General features: G+C 36.8%; 1 protein-coding gene across 3 annotated transcripts in view; it reads right to left on the bottom strand.

The window, feature by feature from the left end:
* The window catches only part of SBF2 (SET binding factor 2), a 469,332-nt gene that overhangs the window by 54,888 nt on the left and 397,188 nt on the right, over positions 1-17,256 (bottom strand). For all 3 annotated transcript variants that reach the window (XM_081239230.1, XM_081239229.1, XM_081239231.1), the window contains 8 exons: positions 16,750-17,012; positions 14,948-15,120; positions 14,041-14,114; positions 12,386-12,581; positions 9,105-9,232; positions 7,557-7,732; positions 5,042-5,187; positions 2,856-3,054 (listed from right to left, as the gene is read on the bottom strand). In XM_081239230.1, coding sequence (XP_081095356.1) covers positions 2,856-3,054; positions 5,042-5,187; positions 7,557-7,732; positions 9,105-9,232; positions 12,386-12,581; positions 14,041-14,114; positions 14,948-15,120; positions 16,750-17,012 — 1,355 coding nt within the window. The remainder of the gene's footprint in view (positions 1-2,855; positions 3,055-5,041; positions 5,188-7,556; positions 7,733-9,104; positions 9,233-12,385; positions 12,582-14,040; positions 14,115-14,947; positions 15,121-16,749; positions 17,013-17,256) is intronic.

Raw genomic sequence — 17,256 nt, 5'->3', positions numbered from 1 at the left:
CACAGGCTCTGGACGCGCAGGCTCAGCGGCCGTGGCTCACGGGCCCAGCCGCTCCGCGGCATGTGGGATCTTCCCGGACCGGGGCACGAACCCATGTCCCCTGCATCGGCAGGCGGACTCTCAACCACTGCACCACCAGGGAAGCCCAACCCAGTGGTCTTATATGTTGAGATATTTCTATATTCCCTCTTTTGCTCCAGTGGTCTGTTTGTCTATTCCTGTGTACATCCCATACTGCCTTAATTACTGTACCTTTATAAAAATTCTTGATATCCTGCAGTGTTATTCTATAAGACTATCCTGACTACTTCTAGCCTTTTGCATTTTAGTGTAGCTCTTAGAATCATCTTTTCAATTTCTGTAAACATTTTTCTGGGATTTTGATTGGGACTGCATTGAATCTATAGATCAATGTCTGGAGAAATCAGTTTTAGAATATTGAATATTCTAGTCCAAGAACATTAAATATCTATTTATTTGTATCTTTAATGATCCTTAATATTGTTTTGACTGTTCCATGTAGAGGTCTTACACATCTTGTATTAGATTTATTCCTAAGTATTTAATGTTTTTTACTGCGACTTTAAGTAGTATCAGTAGTACCAAAATAACATCATTTAAAATTTCATATTTTAATTATTTGTTTTTGGCACATATATGACTAATTTTTGTATAATGACCTTGTACCAGTGACCTTATTAAATTCACTTATTAATATAACAAGTTTATCTGTTGATTCCTTCAGATTTTCTATGTGTATAATCAGATCATCTGTGAATAATACAGTTTTATTTCTTTCTTTTCAATCTTTCTGACTTTTATTATCTATTTTTCTAGTCTTTTTGTACTTCCTAAGACCTCTAGTACAACATTGACTGGAAGTGGTGATAGTGGGCATTCTTTTCCTGATCTCAGAGTACAAGTTTTCAATAGTTTACCATTAAGTAATTTTTGCTGTAGGATTTTTTAGACACTTAGGAGATTAAGGAGCTTCCCCTGTATATCCAATTTGCTTAGGGTTCTTTTGTAAAAAATCATAAATATATATTATACTTTATAAAATGCTTTTCTGTATACAATGAACTTAAAACACTTCGTAATTCTTTTAATGTGGTGAACTATGACGATTAATTTTCACTTGTCAAGCCAGTTCTGTATTCTTGTAATAAACTATACTTGTTCATAATAAATTCTGCATGAAATGAAACTTTTGTCATTATGAACCACGCTTTTTTATTGTTAGTAAAATTTTACTTTAAGAATCTACTTTAATATTTATATAGTGACAATAGGTTTTTTTAAAGGTAGTTTTGCATGGTGTATTCTTTCTGTTCACTTTCAACCTTTTTGTAATCTTTGTATATTAGATAAAGCCCTTAAAAGCAGCATAAAGCTTAAAAAATTCTGATTATCTTTTTCCTTTAATTGGAGCATTTATCAATTTATAAGTAACATAATTACTGATATATTTGAATTTAAATTTACCATCTTACTCTTTGCTTTCTATTTGTCCCATCTGTTCCATACTTCCTTTTCTCTCCTTTCTTGCATTCTTTTGGATTATTTTTTATTATTCTATTTCCTTCCTTCTAATAGCTTGAGGGATTTATGTTATTTAATATCACCGTAAGTTCTTTATAATAAGTGTTCTATTAAGATTTTATTTTGTTTCTGACAGATTGAAATGATAAATAATGTCTGTTTTCTCACTGTCAGGTATGATTTTGATAGCAAGCTTCTCAAATAGTGGGACATCACACCTTACACCTTCGCTTACACTTATATACAAAGAGAATATAGTTAGAATGATAGAGTATCAGGAAAATTACTGCATACTCAACAAAATCACAGCCTTTCAGTACTTAATGCAAAAATTTTGTCTCAGATCTCACACTATATTCCCAATTTGTTTCTCAAGTTTAACATTGGTATTTGTACATTTAAATTGTCATTTAAAATGAGATATCTATAGTTCTTTGAGAACAGTAGGATTGAAACTAATAGTAACATTAAGACAACTTTCTAAAATATGTACAAGGCTTACAACTTACAAAGTACTTTCACAGCATTATTGTATTTAATCAAACCAGGAATTTATAAATGCAAAGAATAGAATTTACCTGGAAATGAAAATGATTAAACTTGTGGATGGTAGAAATGTAGTTTTAAAAGATATAAAGCATGGAATAGGGCTAAACAGATATATAAAACAGCAATAGACAAAAGAACAGGAAAAAGAAAATGTGTTCATTTACATTCTTTAAGTAATATCTCCTGAAAAAATTCTAATTAGACAGCATAAGGAAACCCTACCTATACTTGGGTTAGCAAATTACAGCCTGTGGGCCAAAACTGGCCTTGCCCATTTATTTATGTACGGTCTATGGCTGCTTCAGTGGCAGAGTTGAGTACCCTGCAAAACTGAAAATATGTACTATTTGGCCCTTTAAAGAAAAAGTTTGCAGACCCCTGACCTATAGCAGATTTTCATCTCTCCTCTCTGCCTGGGCAAATTCTATTCTTACTCAAGTTATCTCAGACATGTTAGAAGAGAGGCAAATGGGAAGAGAAAGACAAATATGGGAAATTCATAAAGCAGACAAAAACTTTTACCATTCACTTTCTGATCTAATGTAGGCACTGTTCAGTGATAAAACTGTACTTCTGAGAATGTCAGTGAGATGCTTGCACATATGCTGCATAGAAAGTGTCCCTTAAACACACATACCCCTGGACACCTTGCTCCTGTTTCCTAGCATCTCTCTTTCTCTCTGTGCTATGGATGCAAATAGCCCATTCAAGATTCAAATGGAAGGAAGGAAAGGTCTCTTCTTGGACACCACCAACAGACTTACCTCCGGCAAAGTGAATACATCCTGTTGGAGGCAGTGATTCGAAAGTACTCTGGTTTTGAGCGCGAAGAGCTGCTACTTATGGTTCCCAAACCTAAACGCTGATAGTCTCTGAAACAAGCTTTTTCCACTAACTGTTCCATTGTAGATTTCTCTGAAGCCTTCAGGGTGGTACTTGTGGGGAGTTCACTATCATCTGAAACTGTGATGGCAGAAACAGGTTTTGAAGAAATGATATAGCTCAAAGTAGAGGATTAAAAACTTCCTTCTGAAGAGGATCCTTAACCAAGAGAGGTTTATATTAGGGCTAGAGGTGCTATGTATACCAAAATTAAATCATGTAACTTCTCTGAGGAATCATTATGCTTAAACATAAATTAAAGCTGTAATAGTCAGGAAATAAAATATCAGGAGCTCAACTAACTCAAAATGTCAGGGAAAGTAACTCAAAATTTCTAAAAACAATATAATTTTGAATTCATTACCCATATTTCTCTGTTTCAGTCAGGCTTGCTTATTAATGTCCACCCGGAGTGATTTCTGTTTAGAACTCTATAGAATAAACACTCATACTTTGTGAGAGACTAACCTGTCAGTAAAACTGATCTCTAACATGATCACTACACAAACTCATCATTCCAGGTTTCAGTTAACTTCAAACAGCATAAATTTTTATTAGAAATTTTTAGATTAAGCAGAAGTTCACCAGTGGGAAATGACCTTTCTTAGGTATGAAGGAGTTGTATTTGGTAGAAGTTATATTTTGTCAGAGGATGTGGTATATATGGGAAACTCCCTCACAATTTTGCAATCGCAGGTTACAGAATCCTTTAAGATTTTAGATGTTGGAAGAATTCCCAATAATGAAGTATTTTAGGGAGGATTTAAAAAGAAACAACATTCCTAATTGGTACTGCATGTTCTAAATAAAAAAAAAATTTCCATGTTAAAGACTATCTTTACTTACTTCCCTGTTTATTTTTAAAGTGAGAGAAGTCAAATGAAGCTTTCAGTTTTTCGAAATGTACTCAAAGTTCTAAAGTCAAAGGGAATGATATGGCTCTCTTCCATTAAAAGGAAAAAAAAAAAACCCAGCTTATCTCTATAAGACTTTGTGCTTTAGTTTGTGAACTTCACAATGCAAATATATCATTAGGTATCAGTTTTATTTGTGTTGGCCTCTTATCTTTAGAGGAGCAAAGAGCATTATATAATTTGGTCTTTTGGTGCAATAACTATCATAGAATAAGTTTTTGTTCTGTGAAATCATAAAATCTTTGAATTAGAAGTCAATAGTGATGGGTAGCGGTAGTTTTTGTATGGCTTTCCATGTGACTATGAGAAGCCAGGGTTCCAATAAATGGTCTTTTCACTGCCCCCAGAGGCAAGCCCATAGATACACATACTGAAATGGAGACCTTTAGCCAGTGATCTCTCTAAAGATGAGGTTTCTTTCTTTAAAATGTTCTTGTTGTTATTAGTAGGAGTAAAAGTAGCAGTTGTATAATCACTGATTGAATCTAAGAGCCTGAGAAAGAAAAGGGTACAATGGCATCCTCTCTATTAGATCAGATTCTCTCTAGTGTTAATTCCATAAGCATACTTGACACTAGGTTAAGGAATAACTGCTAGTTTTCTGCCTTTATTTTCCTGACTGAGAGTTATCTCAGCTCCCCAGATTCTGCTCTTTTAAATATTTAGCAGGCACTTTTTTCTTATCATCTAAGAATGCCTTCATCTTAGGCCCCCCATTTTGATTAAGAGCACCCACAATGTTCTTACCAAAACCTCAAATCTTCAACTTTGAATATTTAATGCCCTTATTTCCTTATTCTTATTCCACAACAATAACGTATGGGGGACTACTTTATACCTAAATTTTCTATGTAGTGGGGTTTCTTTCTTTCTCCCTTTAATGAGACCCACATAACAGTGGCCAATCAGCTCTATGGATTTGGTAGAGGAGGAATATAACTTAACAAAATCTTACCTGAACAATGGAATACTGGGAAAATAAAAAACTTTTTTCCCCAGTTCTGAGGAGCTGTAAGTGCCTCCCATCTTATTAGATAGACCTAGGTTTTTGAGAGTCAGGTTTAAGTGCAACTATGTCTTAGTCTCTTGTTCTTACTCATATAAGAAGAAAGATACAAAGTTCATTCATGAAGGAAAAACAAGTTCTCACATACCAGATATGTCATCCTCTTCATTCCATCCAGGACGGTTCACTCTCTCTTCCACAATTGTCCCTGTCCTCCTCTTCAATAAATACTGCCGCCCAATTGTCATTTTCCCTGCCCTTTTGGCACCTTTCACAATTGTTTTTGAGAAGGTGCTACAAGTCACAAAACCAAAGAGAATGTCAATTTAATATGAAGATGCCACTTATATTTTTTGATACCTACGTTGCTCAACTTGTTCTCTATTCCCACAGCCACTAGCATTGTCCAGACCTTCATTAAGCCTCTCTTTCTTTAGATCACTTTTTATATGTCAGCAGACTAATTTCCCATAAAACACTGCTGTCATCAGGACACTGTTTTAGGCAAAAAGTGCAAGAACCTAGAGTGGGACACAGACTACTTATCATTCCCCATCTAAACTCCTCAGTTTGGCTTTTTGGTCAAGCATACCCCTAACCCACTCTGGTTATCCATGCCACTCCCCCCACCAGTTCCCATAGACCATGCTTGCGGAAGTCCTCCTGCGTAGAAAGCCAGCCTGCCTCCTCCTCTGCTGATTCAAACTCTCTACTAACGCATAAGTTTTTCTTTAAGATCTTGACAATTATAACTGGCAACACCTTTACATATTTCTTAAGTGTTTTAAATGTGTATGTGTGGTGTCCTGCCTTCTGACACTAGAAGCCTTCTGAGATACAGAAAAGAGTAAAATCATTCCCCTGTTTGAGAGGAGAAAAAATAAGAAACCAGAAATTTGAGTACCCTTTTGAGAGTCAGCTTTAATTAAAGAGAAACTAGGATTTAAGTCATTTGGACCTAAAAGTACTTTATTTATTTAAATGGTTTACTTTTTCTTGCTGATAGAAATTCTGGGTATAGATATCTACAATTCAAAGAAGTAAACAAAGAACCTATTTCCTGAATAATCATATTGAGATGAAGGTTTCAAGTAAGATTGTTTTTGATTATGTTCTTCTTTATTGCAAAGAACAGAACTCCTTTTGTGTTTTCTTGTCATTTGATGAAAGGTAGTAAGGATTCTTTTGTTGTCAAATAGTTTTACCAGACCTTGTCTTTAGTGATCTGAAGTGTAAATCTGAGGGTTATGAGCATGTTTTACATAGCTGTTAGAAATCACAGAATGCTGATATTTCCTAAGTTAAGCCTACTGTGAATCACTTCAGGTGTAACTTAAACTCAATGGGATTTTTGAATTTTTTCCAGCTAGAGCTATATCTTTTGTTTTATATATGCAAGACAATTCTAAGATATTTTAAAATTTAAAATTGCTATATCTCTGTTGTAGCTTGACAGAATCAGCTTGATTTTATAGATATATATATAATCAACCCCACTGACAGTTTCTAAACATATAACACCATACAAAGCTTTGTTTCTTCCATAGAGGGCTGAGATAATGAATATCATAGGCTCCCCTGTGACCCCACAGTGCTAAGATAAGATGCTTGGCTTACCATTGTAATTGCCTAGAAAGCTGTTTAGAAATGACATACTGTCTGTGACTTCAAATCACCTATAATCCCCAACCTACCCCACTTTCAGGCAAAAGGAAGGTCTTTTCTCCAAAATCTGCAGAGTACTCCCTAATATGTAATTTGTACTAGCAGATGCTCAAATTCCAGGTGTTTGATGATGAATGGACTGAAATGTTAAGCCTTATATTTTATCACTAACTGAAGAGAATTTTAAAGCAATTGTTATTTTGTAATAACTGAAATTTAAGTTTCAACATGAATTCCTCAACATTTTCATCAGAAAATAAAGATTCCTACTAAAGAAATATGACAAGTAAATGCAATGCCTGATCCTGGATTGGATCCTGTACCAGACAGAAAAAAAAGTAGCTGTAAAGGCTCATAAGCAAAATTTGAATATGGAATCTGGGTTAGGTAAAAGTTTTATGACAATTAAATTTCCTGGTTGTGATTACTGTACTGTGGTCATATAAGATAATGTCTTTGTTCTTAGGAAATGTATATTGATGTATTTAAGGATAAAGGGGCACTATATATGTAACTCAAATGGTTTAGAAAAAGTATATATATGAGAGAGAAAATGATAAAGAAAATGGAATAAAACAAACAACCGGTGAATCTGGGTAAAGGGTATACAGGAATCCTTTGTACTATGTTGTAATTTTTCTATAAATTTGAAGTTATATCTAAATAAAAAGTTACAAAAAAAGAAAAAATAAACATTCTCATCTCTAGACCAGAGCAAAACTGTCTACTAGGCCTGGATATTAATGAAAACTGAAGTTAGAAAGCGATCAGTACAGGAAAAACGGAAAAGAGAATTTCATATTCTAAAAATGCATCATGAGCAATGGACACGATTGTTACATATATTGATGCTGCTGTTCCATAACTCCTGAGCTTGGTTCAATGGGTGTGACAAAACAGCAAACAAAAAGAACAGTCACATATTGACCCAAAAGATAGGTCACTTCGCCTGACAGTCAACTATGGGAGGGCTGAAATGAAGAAACCTGTATTCTTACCGAAAGGAAGTGTTCTTTTCCTTCTGCTTGGGTAAAATTATTTGTGGGGTAGTTTGTCCAGCAGCAAAAGCAAAGGTGGTAAAAATGGACTGAGGATAACGAAACTTCATCAGCTGTTTCTTAAAGATCTCTACTACTTCTGGACTCACTTCTTCATCAAATGCTACTTTAATCAACTAGGGACAAAAGAAATAAACATATCAGAAACATTAAGGATTTACAGATAGCTTCCCCCAAATTACTGAAATAACAAAAAAATAATAATACTAATGGCAAGAGTTTCGAAGTTGAAGGGACCTTGGATATCATGCAATAAAATTTAAAAATTTCAAAAATAAAAAAGGCTCAGAATGGTTTACTTGTTATAGGTGGTTAGCTGGCAAGGAAAATCGTGTATCTTGAAGTTGAGTTTCTTTAAGACTATCTTTTCCCAATTTCTTTTCATTTCTTTTTTTTTTTTGGTTGAGCCACACGACTTATGGGATCTTAGTTTCCTGACCAGGGAATGAACCCAGGCCCTTGGCAGTGAAAGCACGGAGTCCTAACTACTGGACCGCCAGGGAATTCAAGACTATCTTTTTTCTATGATGGGATAGGGAAATTAACTTATAGTGGCTGGAGTAGGAAACATGTCCTTCTCATTTATTAACTGTTGGTTCTAGATAGGGAATTTGGCCTAAGAAGGTCTCTTCCTACCCAGAGATACTATAAATCTAGGAAGAAAAAATTCAGTTTGACTAGAATCCTAGCCAGTAGACCCATGCAGCATTCTAGTTTAGAGTCCTTTGGCAGTTGGAATAGTGAAGAAATCTCTAGGTCAGTGCTCTCAGGTGACCAGAGAAGGTCTGGGCCTAGAGATCAGCAGACTTACATTTCACACAATTAGCGTATGGAGGTACTAGGGAGGGCTTCTTGCCTGGAAGGAACGAGGCAAGAACTGGAACCCTGCAAATCTGAGAAGTCAGAGGCAAGGCAGGAAGAGTGAGAAGAGCACAATGTCACAGACCGAGAATTATAAAAAAAGGAAAACTAAGAAAAGATCACTCTTCCAAGTGTCTGGTTTGCATCAATAATTTCACAAGTTCTGATACGTTCAGAGCTCCCTGAAAAAACCTTTGCTTCATCAGGGGTTACTTAGAACCTTAGACCTAGCTGTAATTCTCAGAGCTCTACCTCTTCCACAGAAGAGCCACAGGGCATTTCCTTCTGAAATAGATCCCAAGAGATGCTTTCTGTCTAAAGACTTTATCAAACACAAACTGAGGTATGACTTGGCACAGAATAAGAGTCAACTGTGTGTATCTGAATTTCTAAGATCACTGAATATCGACAGATAATCTATTATTACTCTGAGTTGACTGCAGGGCTCAGGAAATGGAGGATTAAATCCAATACCATTCAAGAGTTGACTCAATCAAAGATTACCCTCTCAGACCCTCTGATTCTCCTCATCCTCTAACTCCTGACCATATGATCAAAGGAAAGTGGCCATGACATCATTTGTAGAAAACTTTTAAACAGCAGACGAATGGCTCCCTTTCTTAATACCTGAAAAGATGCTGATGTGATCTGCAGTCCTTCCTGCATGTTCTGTTGTAGCTGGTTTTGCATTGCAATCTTCTTCTCCTTGGTGATGGAGGCAATGGGAAAACTTCGCACAACTGTCTGCTCACCAACTATAGGAAGACAGGGTACAGACTAAGCAACAGCACTTTATAGCTCATTTCTTTTTTTAAAATAAATTTATTTATTTATTTTTGGCTGCATTGGGTCTTCGTTGCTGCCCGCGGGCTTCTCATTGTGGTGGCTTCTCTTGTTGTGGAGCACAGGCTCTAGGCACGCGGGCTTCAGTAGTTGTGGTGTGTGGGCTCAGTAGTTGTGGCTCGCGGGCTCTAGAGCTCAGGCTCAGTAGTTGTGGCTCACGGGGTTAGCTGCCCCGTGGCATGTGGGATCTTCCCGGACCAGGGCTCAAACCCGTGTCCCTGGCATTGGCAGGTGGATTCTTAACCACTGCGCCACCAGGGAAGCCCTTTTCTAGAGCTCTTTTCTAGAGTCTCTGCGCTCATTTCACCAGCCTCTGCCGGAGAAATGTGTCTGGAGAGGACAATGTCCCGGAATGCAGTGAGAGAAAGTGCCACGACTCTAGAATCGCATTCATTAATTTTGTTGCATGGCAATTCATTCCTGAGAAACAATCCTTTCCCAGAGTGAAGGAACTGTCCCAGCCTGCCAGTCTTCATTCTAGTTCCCCAGCCTATTATGTGCCACACAAGATCATCTGGTTTAAGGTATCTTAGAGGAAGGGTAGGTTTTATACAGAAGAAAAGAAGTATCTTCAAATATTTAAAAGACATTTATCATATTTAATGTAATAATAAAGCAAAAGAGAAAAGATTGTTAAAGTTTGTTTCTGTATAAAGATGCTATATTATGTATATGTGCCTTCAGAAGATATATGATTGGGCTTAGGCTCAAGATTTTCAGGAGTTTAAATATTAAAGCAAGAAAGGGAAAATACAAATAATTATTTATCAACTACCTGAGGGTATGAAGATGAGCATCTAGAAAAGAAGTAGCACACATGAAGCTTCCCTTGGAGAGCTCACAGTTCCCCACGGGGGAGGAAAGTCACATGCAGAATACAGAATACAACAACATGCAATTAGCTCCTAGGTTTGAGGGAACATGGCTTTAAATATTTCAGAGGGGAGAAGACTTCTGCACGCTAGATGGCTAGAGACTGATTCCTGGAAGAAGTGAGAGAGAAGGTGAGCGTTGAAAAGAATGTAGGTTTGGATCTGCAGAGGGGAAAAGGGTGGGCATTTCAGGCAGCGGTACAAGTAACAGAAAGGAGGAGCAATGGGCAAGGCCCCTCAGCTAGTAAGCCAAAGGGGGTGAGATTTGAACTAGGTTTATCTGACTTAAGAGCCCATATATTAAGTAATCTACTTATTATTATCAGAATTCCTCAGTCCCTGAACTTCTGAATTCCTAACCTGGAAAATTCTCTTATATTAGACTCATACCCAGAGACTAAACAAAATCAAGACATACACAGGATTTAAGTTCTAAGATGTATTAAATGACTTGTGCTTATGTAACACATGTCAAATGATCAGATTTCTATGTGGCATTAAAAGAGAAAATTTAAAATTTAAATTAACTTAAAAAGAGAAATAAAAGAGGTAAATACAAAACTTTTCTCTGATGAAAATAACTTTCCTAAAATGTGAAATTAACCCAAAAATTGTCAAGAAAAAACAAGAGACCAATACAAGTTTTCACACTAAATATGGCTTTGATTTCTTTAAAAGACATAAATTAGAGCAATTTAAATGACCAAGTATCTCATATATTTATATGCCCAAAATATATGTTTATGGCCACTGAGCTCACAAAGGTTTTAGTACAAAAAATGCTTTAAGTACTAGATATTTAGTTTTAAAAATACACTTGCTTACAAATACAAATGTAATTTATTTACAGTAACATGACAGGAGAGGATTGAGAATTTTTGCTCTCTTTTTCACTCTTTTTCAGAAGAGCACAACTATTCCTGCTGATTCATTTTCTTTATTGAATTTTACGAGCTTTTTGCTTTTCATGTGGTAAGCAATCTTTATGACCAATAAACCATCTTGATTTTATCTAAGCAAGGGATTATACAACTGTGAGATTTTGAAGATAATACAGTTTATACATCTGAATTCCACTGTCTAACAAAGTGCATAACACATAGTACACACTCATCAAATGCTATTGAGTAAATAATTTCAGATGAGGAAAGAATTCTAGTAACCATTTATCCCAATGTTTCTCAGTCCTCAGTATGTAACAAAAATACACAGATGTCTGGGTCTTCCCCCTCCTAGAATCCTATTACAGATTCTAATTCAATTGTTTGAGAGTTAGGCCCAGAAAAAAAAAAAAACTTTTTTTTTTAAAGCTTCCCAGATAATTCATATACGCAGTCAAGGCTGAGAGCGACTGCATTATCACCAAGCAAGCCCAATTCCCTAATTTTATAAAAGGATAAATTGAAACTCAGAGAGGTTAGGGGACTCACTTAAGATAGCAAGATTGGTCAACAGTGATCTAAACCTGAGCTTCTTGATTTGGAGTTCAGTAATTTTACCCAAAACCTTATATGCTTTTTCTATCAACCAGAATAGTTTATATAGAGACTAGTTTATATAAAGATTTAAAAAAGATAATTTGGACTTGATAAGGTATGCTATTCCTTTCTAATACAGAAGATTGTAGAGCGTAGTAGAAAATAGAAGTTGAGGGAGTTTAGTGAATAGAAGAGAGGTATCTTCTTAGAAGAGAGGTCTTCTGAATAGAAGAGAGGTCTGCTAAGAGAGGAATGGGGTTAGTTGAAATGGAATGAGAGAAGTGGGGTTGGTTAGTTAGTGCTGTACAGCCCTGCAATGCTTAGCACACCCTTCCACAAAAGGGATCATGAGTCTGGAAAACCTCAGCCTTACAGTTTACTGCAGGGATCAGAAGGTGGGACATATCAGCAGAGGATGTTAGTAGCTGGATACTATGAATATCCCTAAGTCACAAAATGCTGCCTCATGAAATTATTATAGTTTCAGTGGATGAACCATGGTTTGCTCTCTAGAAGATACCTTTGGTTCTTCAAATAAGAATCTATGATCCAAATTATCATTAGCTTTGAGAGACAAAAGTTCTAAAAAAAAGCTGTGTGGTAAAAAGGCTTACTCTGAATCTGAACTGACTTGCAAATCACTGCAAACAGATGGAATCAAAGCCTCATGTAGCACATAGATAACCCTGTTCTGATGGCATTATATGAGCCATACCTAGCTGATCATGGGGAGTCCCTCTGAACAGAATTCTATATGTGGTGAGGAACAAGGCTCCTTCTGCTGGCAGGAGCTGAGGGCCTCCAAGGAGCCCTCCAGTGGCTTCTTCTCTTCCATCAGGATCCAGCAGGACTCGAAGACCTTCACAAACAATTTCTTCTCCTGGCAGTAGAGCAGGTCTAAGAATCTTGGGCTAGCAACAGAGAAAGTTAATTTAAACACAACTCTAGTGGGATTTCCAACACTTGGACCAAGGTTATCTTTGCAGTTACAGATCTAAAAAATTTAAGCCAGACTTCCCAAGTAGCCAAAATGAGTAAACAGATTTGGGAAGAGGCAGAAATGATGTTTCTATATCCAAATGTAAAAAGATTCTTCTCAGCATTGCTTATTCACAGTAAAATCATTGGAAATTACTAAACTTTTTGAGATACCTATTCAATGGAACATTTTGCAACCATTAAACAGAATGACATGGATCTATATATGTGAACATAAAAAGATGCCAGAATACATTGCTAAGTAAAAAAAGAGCTATGAACCAGTGTGTATATTATGATCCCCTTTTAGAATATGAACCAAACTGTTAAAGGTGGTGCTATCATGGTTAAGGGTAGAGGTCGGGGTGAGGAGGACCATGGGGGACTTTCATTTTGTACAATGTGTGCTTCTTTAATGTTTCAATTTTATACAAAAGCATTGTTACTTTGAAAATTGAAAAAACAAATATTTTTAAAAAATGGATGCATCTTTGAAGAGGCTTTCTTAGCCTTTTATAAAGATTAACACAAAAACTGGCCAAGCTATGACCATTTATACATCTTGGGAAGTAAGTAACCACAAGATACACTCCCCTGAAGGGTTCAAAAAAATCCATCTCTCCTGAAGATATAATATGCTTTTTTTTTTTCACTGAGCAATAAAAACTATATAAATCAGCACTATTCTTTTTGTTGGCCCTAGGAACCTCAGAGCTAAATGTAAAGCCAAAGTATAATGATCACTGTGTGTCAGATTTCTGATAGAATTATCTCTCCTTTCCATCTGGCTTCTGATTTCTCCTTTGAATTTATTTTTAGTAGTTCTGTTATATAGGTAAGAGGGTCTTGAACCCTAGTCCCACAGACTGGTGCCAGACTAACTGCAAAATAATCATCTGGGAGGCTTGTTAAAGTACAGATTCCCAGGCCAAGTCCCAGGGTACTCCTATTCAGGAGGCTGGGCTGGGATTCAGGCCTCTCAACTTTTAATAGACTTCCCAGATGTTTGCGATGTATGCTTGTAATGCATACAGAGTCAGGAACCTGGTGATTTTATGGTAATTGCCTTAAGTCATTTTTGGGGGGAAATAGGCAGGGCACAAAATCGTGGCTTGGGCTTGGAAGTTAGAATGTTCATAATTTATGCCTTGCCTATAAAAGTAGACTCAACAAGAGGTTATTATTGCTCCTTTGTTGATCCACTATTCTGTTTCACTATACTTTTTTTATGAGGATCTACATGTAAACTCCTCTCAAAGTTTAATGTATCATTAAAACTAGAGCTGGTCTCTGTAGAAGGTTATGAGAAGGTACTTTCTGGGGCACAACTGTCTACTGTTGCTCTTTTTAAGAGATTTTATACTCTGAAAGCATGTAGTCTGGAATAATTACCTTCTGTATAGGTGGAAGTCTTCTACTCTCTCGATGCACTGCTTCTAGGGTTTCAACGTGCATAGCTACAATCCCTGGGATGAATCAGAGTATTCAAAATGAAAGAGTACCAAACAAGCAGAATTAAAACAAATTCTGGATATTTTAGAATTAAAAACTAATCATAGTTTGGTGATTCCTCAAAAAGTTAAACACAGAATTACCATATGACTCAGTAATTCCACTCCGAGGTATATACCCCAAAGAACCGAAAATAAGACTCAGATACTTGTACATGAATATTCATAGTAGCACTGTTCACAACAGCCAGAAGGTCAAAACAATCCAAGTGTCCATCAACAGATGAACGGGTAAATAAAATGTGGTATATCCATACAATTAGAGTATTATTCAGTCATAAAAGGAAATGAGTTACAATACCTGCTACAACTGGATAAACCTTGAAAACATTATGCTCAATGAAATAAACCAGACACAAAAGGACAAGTATTATATGATTTCACTTATATGCAGTATCTAGAATAGGCAAATTCATAGAGATAGAAAGTAGACTAGAGGTAACCAGGGGCTAGAGGGTGGAGAATGGGGAGCTGTTGCTTAATGGGTACAGTGTCTGTTTGGGGTGATGAAAAAGTTTTGGTAATAGACAGTTGGTGACAGTTGTACAACATTGTGAATATAATTAATGCCACTGAATTTTACACTTAAAAAAGTTTAAAATGGCAAATTTTATGAAATATTTTACTCTAATTTAAAACTATTGAAAAAAACTAATAGAAACAAAAATAAATAGCAGGCTAAACTACATGGAAGCCAAGTATTATGCTGGAGAAAACAGACCCATAAGAATAATTCTTATTCAGTTATCTCTAATATTCTGGTTCTCTAATATCTGCAAAGCGATTACCTGGTATCATGCAATGCAGGCTCTTGATGTGATCCTGAGTAACTCCACTCTCTGTGCAAACTTTGTCAATAAATCGGGTAATGAAACGCACAACAGAATTGGCAATGTCATTATTCTCTGAATCTTCAAACCCACTTTCTGTATCATAGCTCTCAGCTACACTTCCTGCAATACTAAGAAAGTCAAGGAAAGAAATCATGGTCAGTAAAACAAATGACTATTATATCACAGTGATCTTCCATAGCAATTTAAACTTGCTCAAAGGGATGTATACTCAAGTAGAAACCTCACTTAACTCCATGGCTTCTCTATAAGTGATAGTGGTGAAACATGATGTTCTGTTTGCCTACATTTGGAAGCTATTGTCAGACATTGTTCTTTGGATCCAGATTTGTTTTTGTAAGGAATACCTTCTGTCATTTTTCTAAGAGGAACTCACGAACCACAGAAAATAAAACAAAAAGAGACATTAAATTTTATCTGATACTTGAACCTTCTAAAAAAACTCGTCCTTCCAAATTAATTGCCACATGGAGCCAGACAAAGTAATATGGCTATCTTTGACCTTTGGCAACTGGGGGACATGTCCCTGGTAGGCAAAGTAAAAGAACCTTTTTCAGCAAGTAGTGTATTTTTCCAAATGGAAGAACAAAATTGTCCTATGAACCCTTCTCTTGCCAATATTTTTCTTTCTGTCAGTGAATCACAACCATTTTGGTCACTTTGAAACCATCATTTGTCTGTAGGTGATACAAATCATGCAAAAGAAGGGAATAAATTTGAAATGGAGCAGAATGTGAAAGTGTGATACCTGCCCGTGTTGCTTTTTTTTTTTTTAATTCAATAAATACTCCTGCCTCCTATGACTTCTTTTAGACTGCTAGTCATGGAAAAGACTCACTGCCAATTCTAAACTACTCACTTCTCTTTCTTCCAAATCCAACCACATTAGCTGAATCAGTGTTAGAAGTAAAGCAAAGCAGTGAATTTGGCCATCACACCATCCCAAAGCATTAACGAACTTAGGTGCCTTAGCCACTCACTATGTAAATCAGATTGTAGAAAATGTCATGAAAGAAAAAAAAGGTATGAGCAAGTGATGGATGTGCTACTTAAGACAGGGAAGTCAGGAAGGCCTCTCTGGGTGGGTGACATTAGAGCAGAGAACTAAATGAAGTGAGGGAGTGATTCTTATGACTATTTCAGGAAGAGTATTCCAGATTGCAGGAGCAAGAAGTACAAAGGCCCTGAGGCAGTATCATGCCTCGAATGTTGAACAGGGATACCAGTTTCGTTGATAGAAGAGTGATAGGAAATAAGGTCTGAGCAATAGCCAGGGGCCAGATCCTGTTAGGCCTTATGGTTTTATTCCCAGTGGTATGGGAAGTAGTAGGGTTAAGAGCAAGGAATGGTTGAGGACATGATTATAGGCAAATGCAATGGATAAACTGAAGAAAAGGAGGGCCAAGAAACAAATAATCACTTTGACAAGAAGGAGTTCATTAGTAATTTTCCAGAGTGCTTTCTGTAAATTGCTGCGGTGGAAAGTAACTGAAGGGCTGGATCAGTAGTGGTTGAGACATTTGAAAAATCAGAGGTCATAAAAGAGAAGAGAGTATGGGAGGTGATTAACAATAGTTGGATGTAGTGAAAGTCTTTTAATAGAGAAAAGCTGAGCAAGTCTGAAGATGTGGAAAATGGTTAATTTTTGAAATATGTATAGCAATATTTACCCAAAATACTTTATATTCTGTGCTAAGCCAAGAAGAATAGGAGGGTCTCTGTGTGTCCACATTTGGTACCTGTTTGTAACAATGCTGTTGCTCCCACTTTCCCAGTCTCCTGGTGCTGACGTTCTTAGGAGCTTGTTTTTACTTGTATCTAGTGGAACTAGCAGATTGACCATGAGGTTTGCAAAGTGAATGGCCTGACTGAAGACAGTGCTTTCCTCACGTTGCACCAGCTCCTGCTGAGCTGATTTGCTCAGAGTAGGCCAAAGGCGTAGCTGCTCGGCTGCCAGGTCCATTGCTGTCTTCTCCTGATATTGGTCATCAGGCAGTTTACCCTAAAAACCAAAGCAAAAATATCCAAATCTGGGACTTCCCTGGTGGTGCAGTGGTTGAGAGTCCGCCTGCCAATGCAGGGGACACGGGTTCAATCCCTGGTCTGGGAGGATCCCACATGTTGCAGAGCAACTGAGCCTGTGCACCACAACTACTGAGCCCGCATGCTGCAACTACTGAAGCCCGTGCTCCCTAGAGCCTGTGTTCCACAACTACTGAAGCCCTTGCACCTAGAGCCCGTGCTCC

The sequence above is a fragment of the Mesoplodon bidens genome, assembly GCF_964165515.1.
Source record: "Mesoplodon bidens genome assembly, chromosome: 7".
NCBI classification, from domain to species: domain Eukaryota; kingdom Metazoa; phylum Chordata; class Mammalia; order Artiodactyla; family Ziphiidae; genus Mesoplodon; species Mesoplodon bidens.
This window is presented reverse-complemented; position numbering and strand designations above follow the sequence as displayed.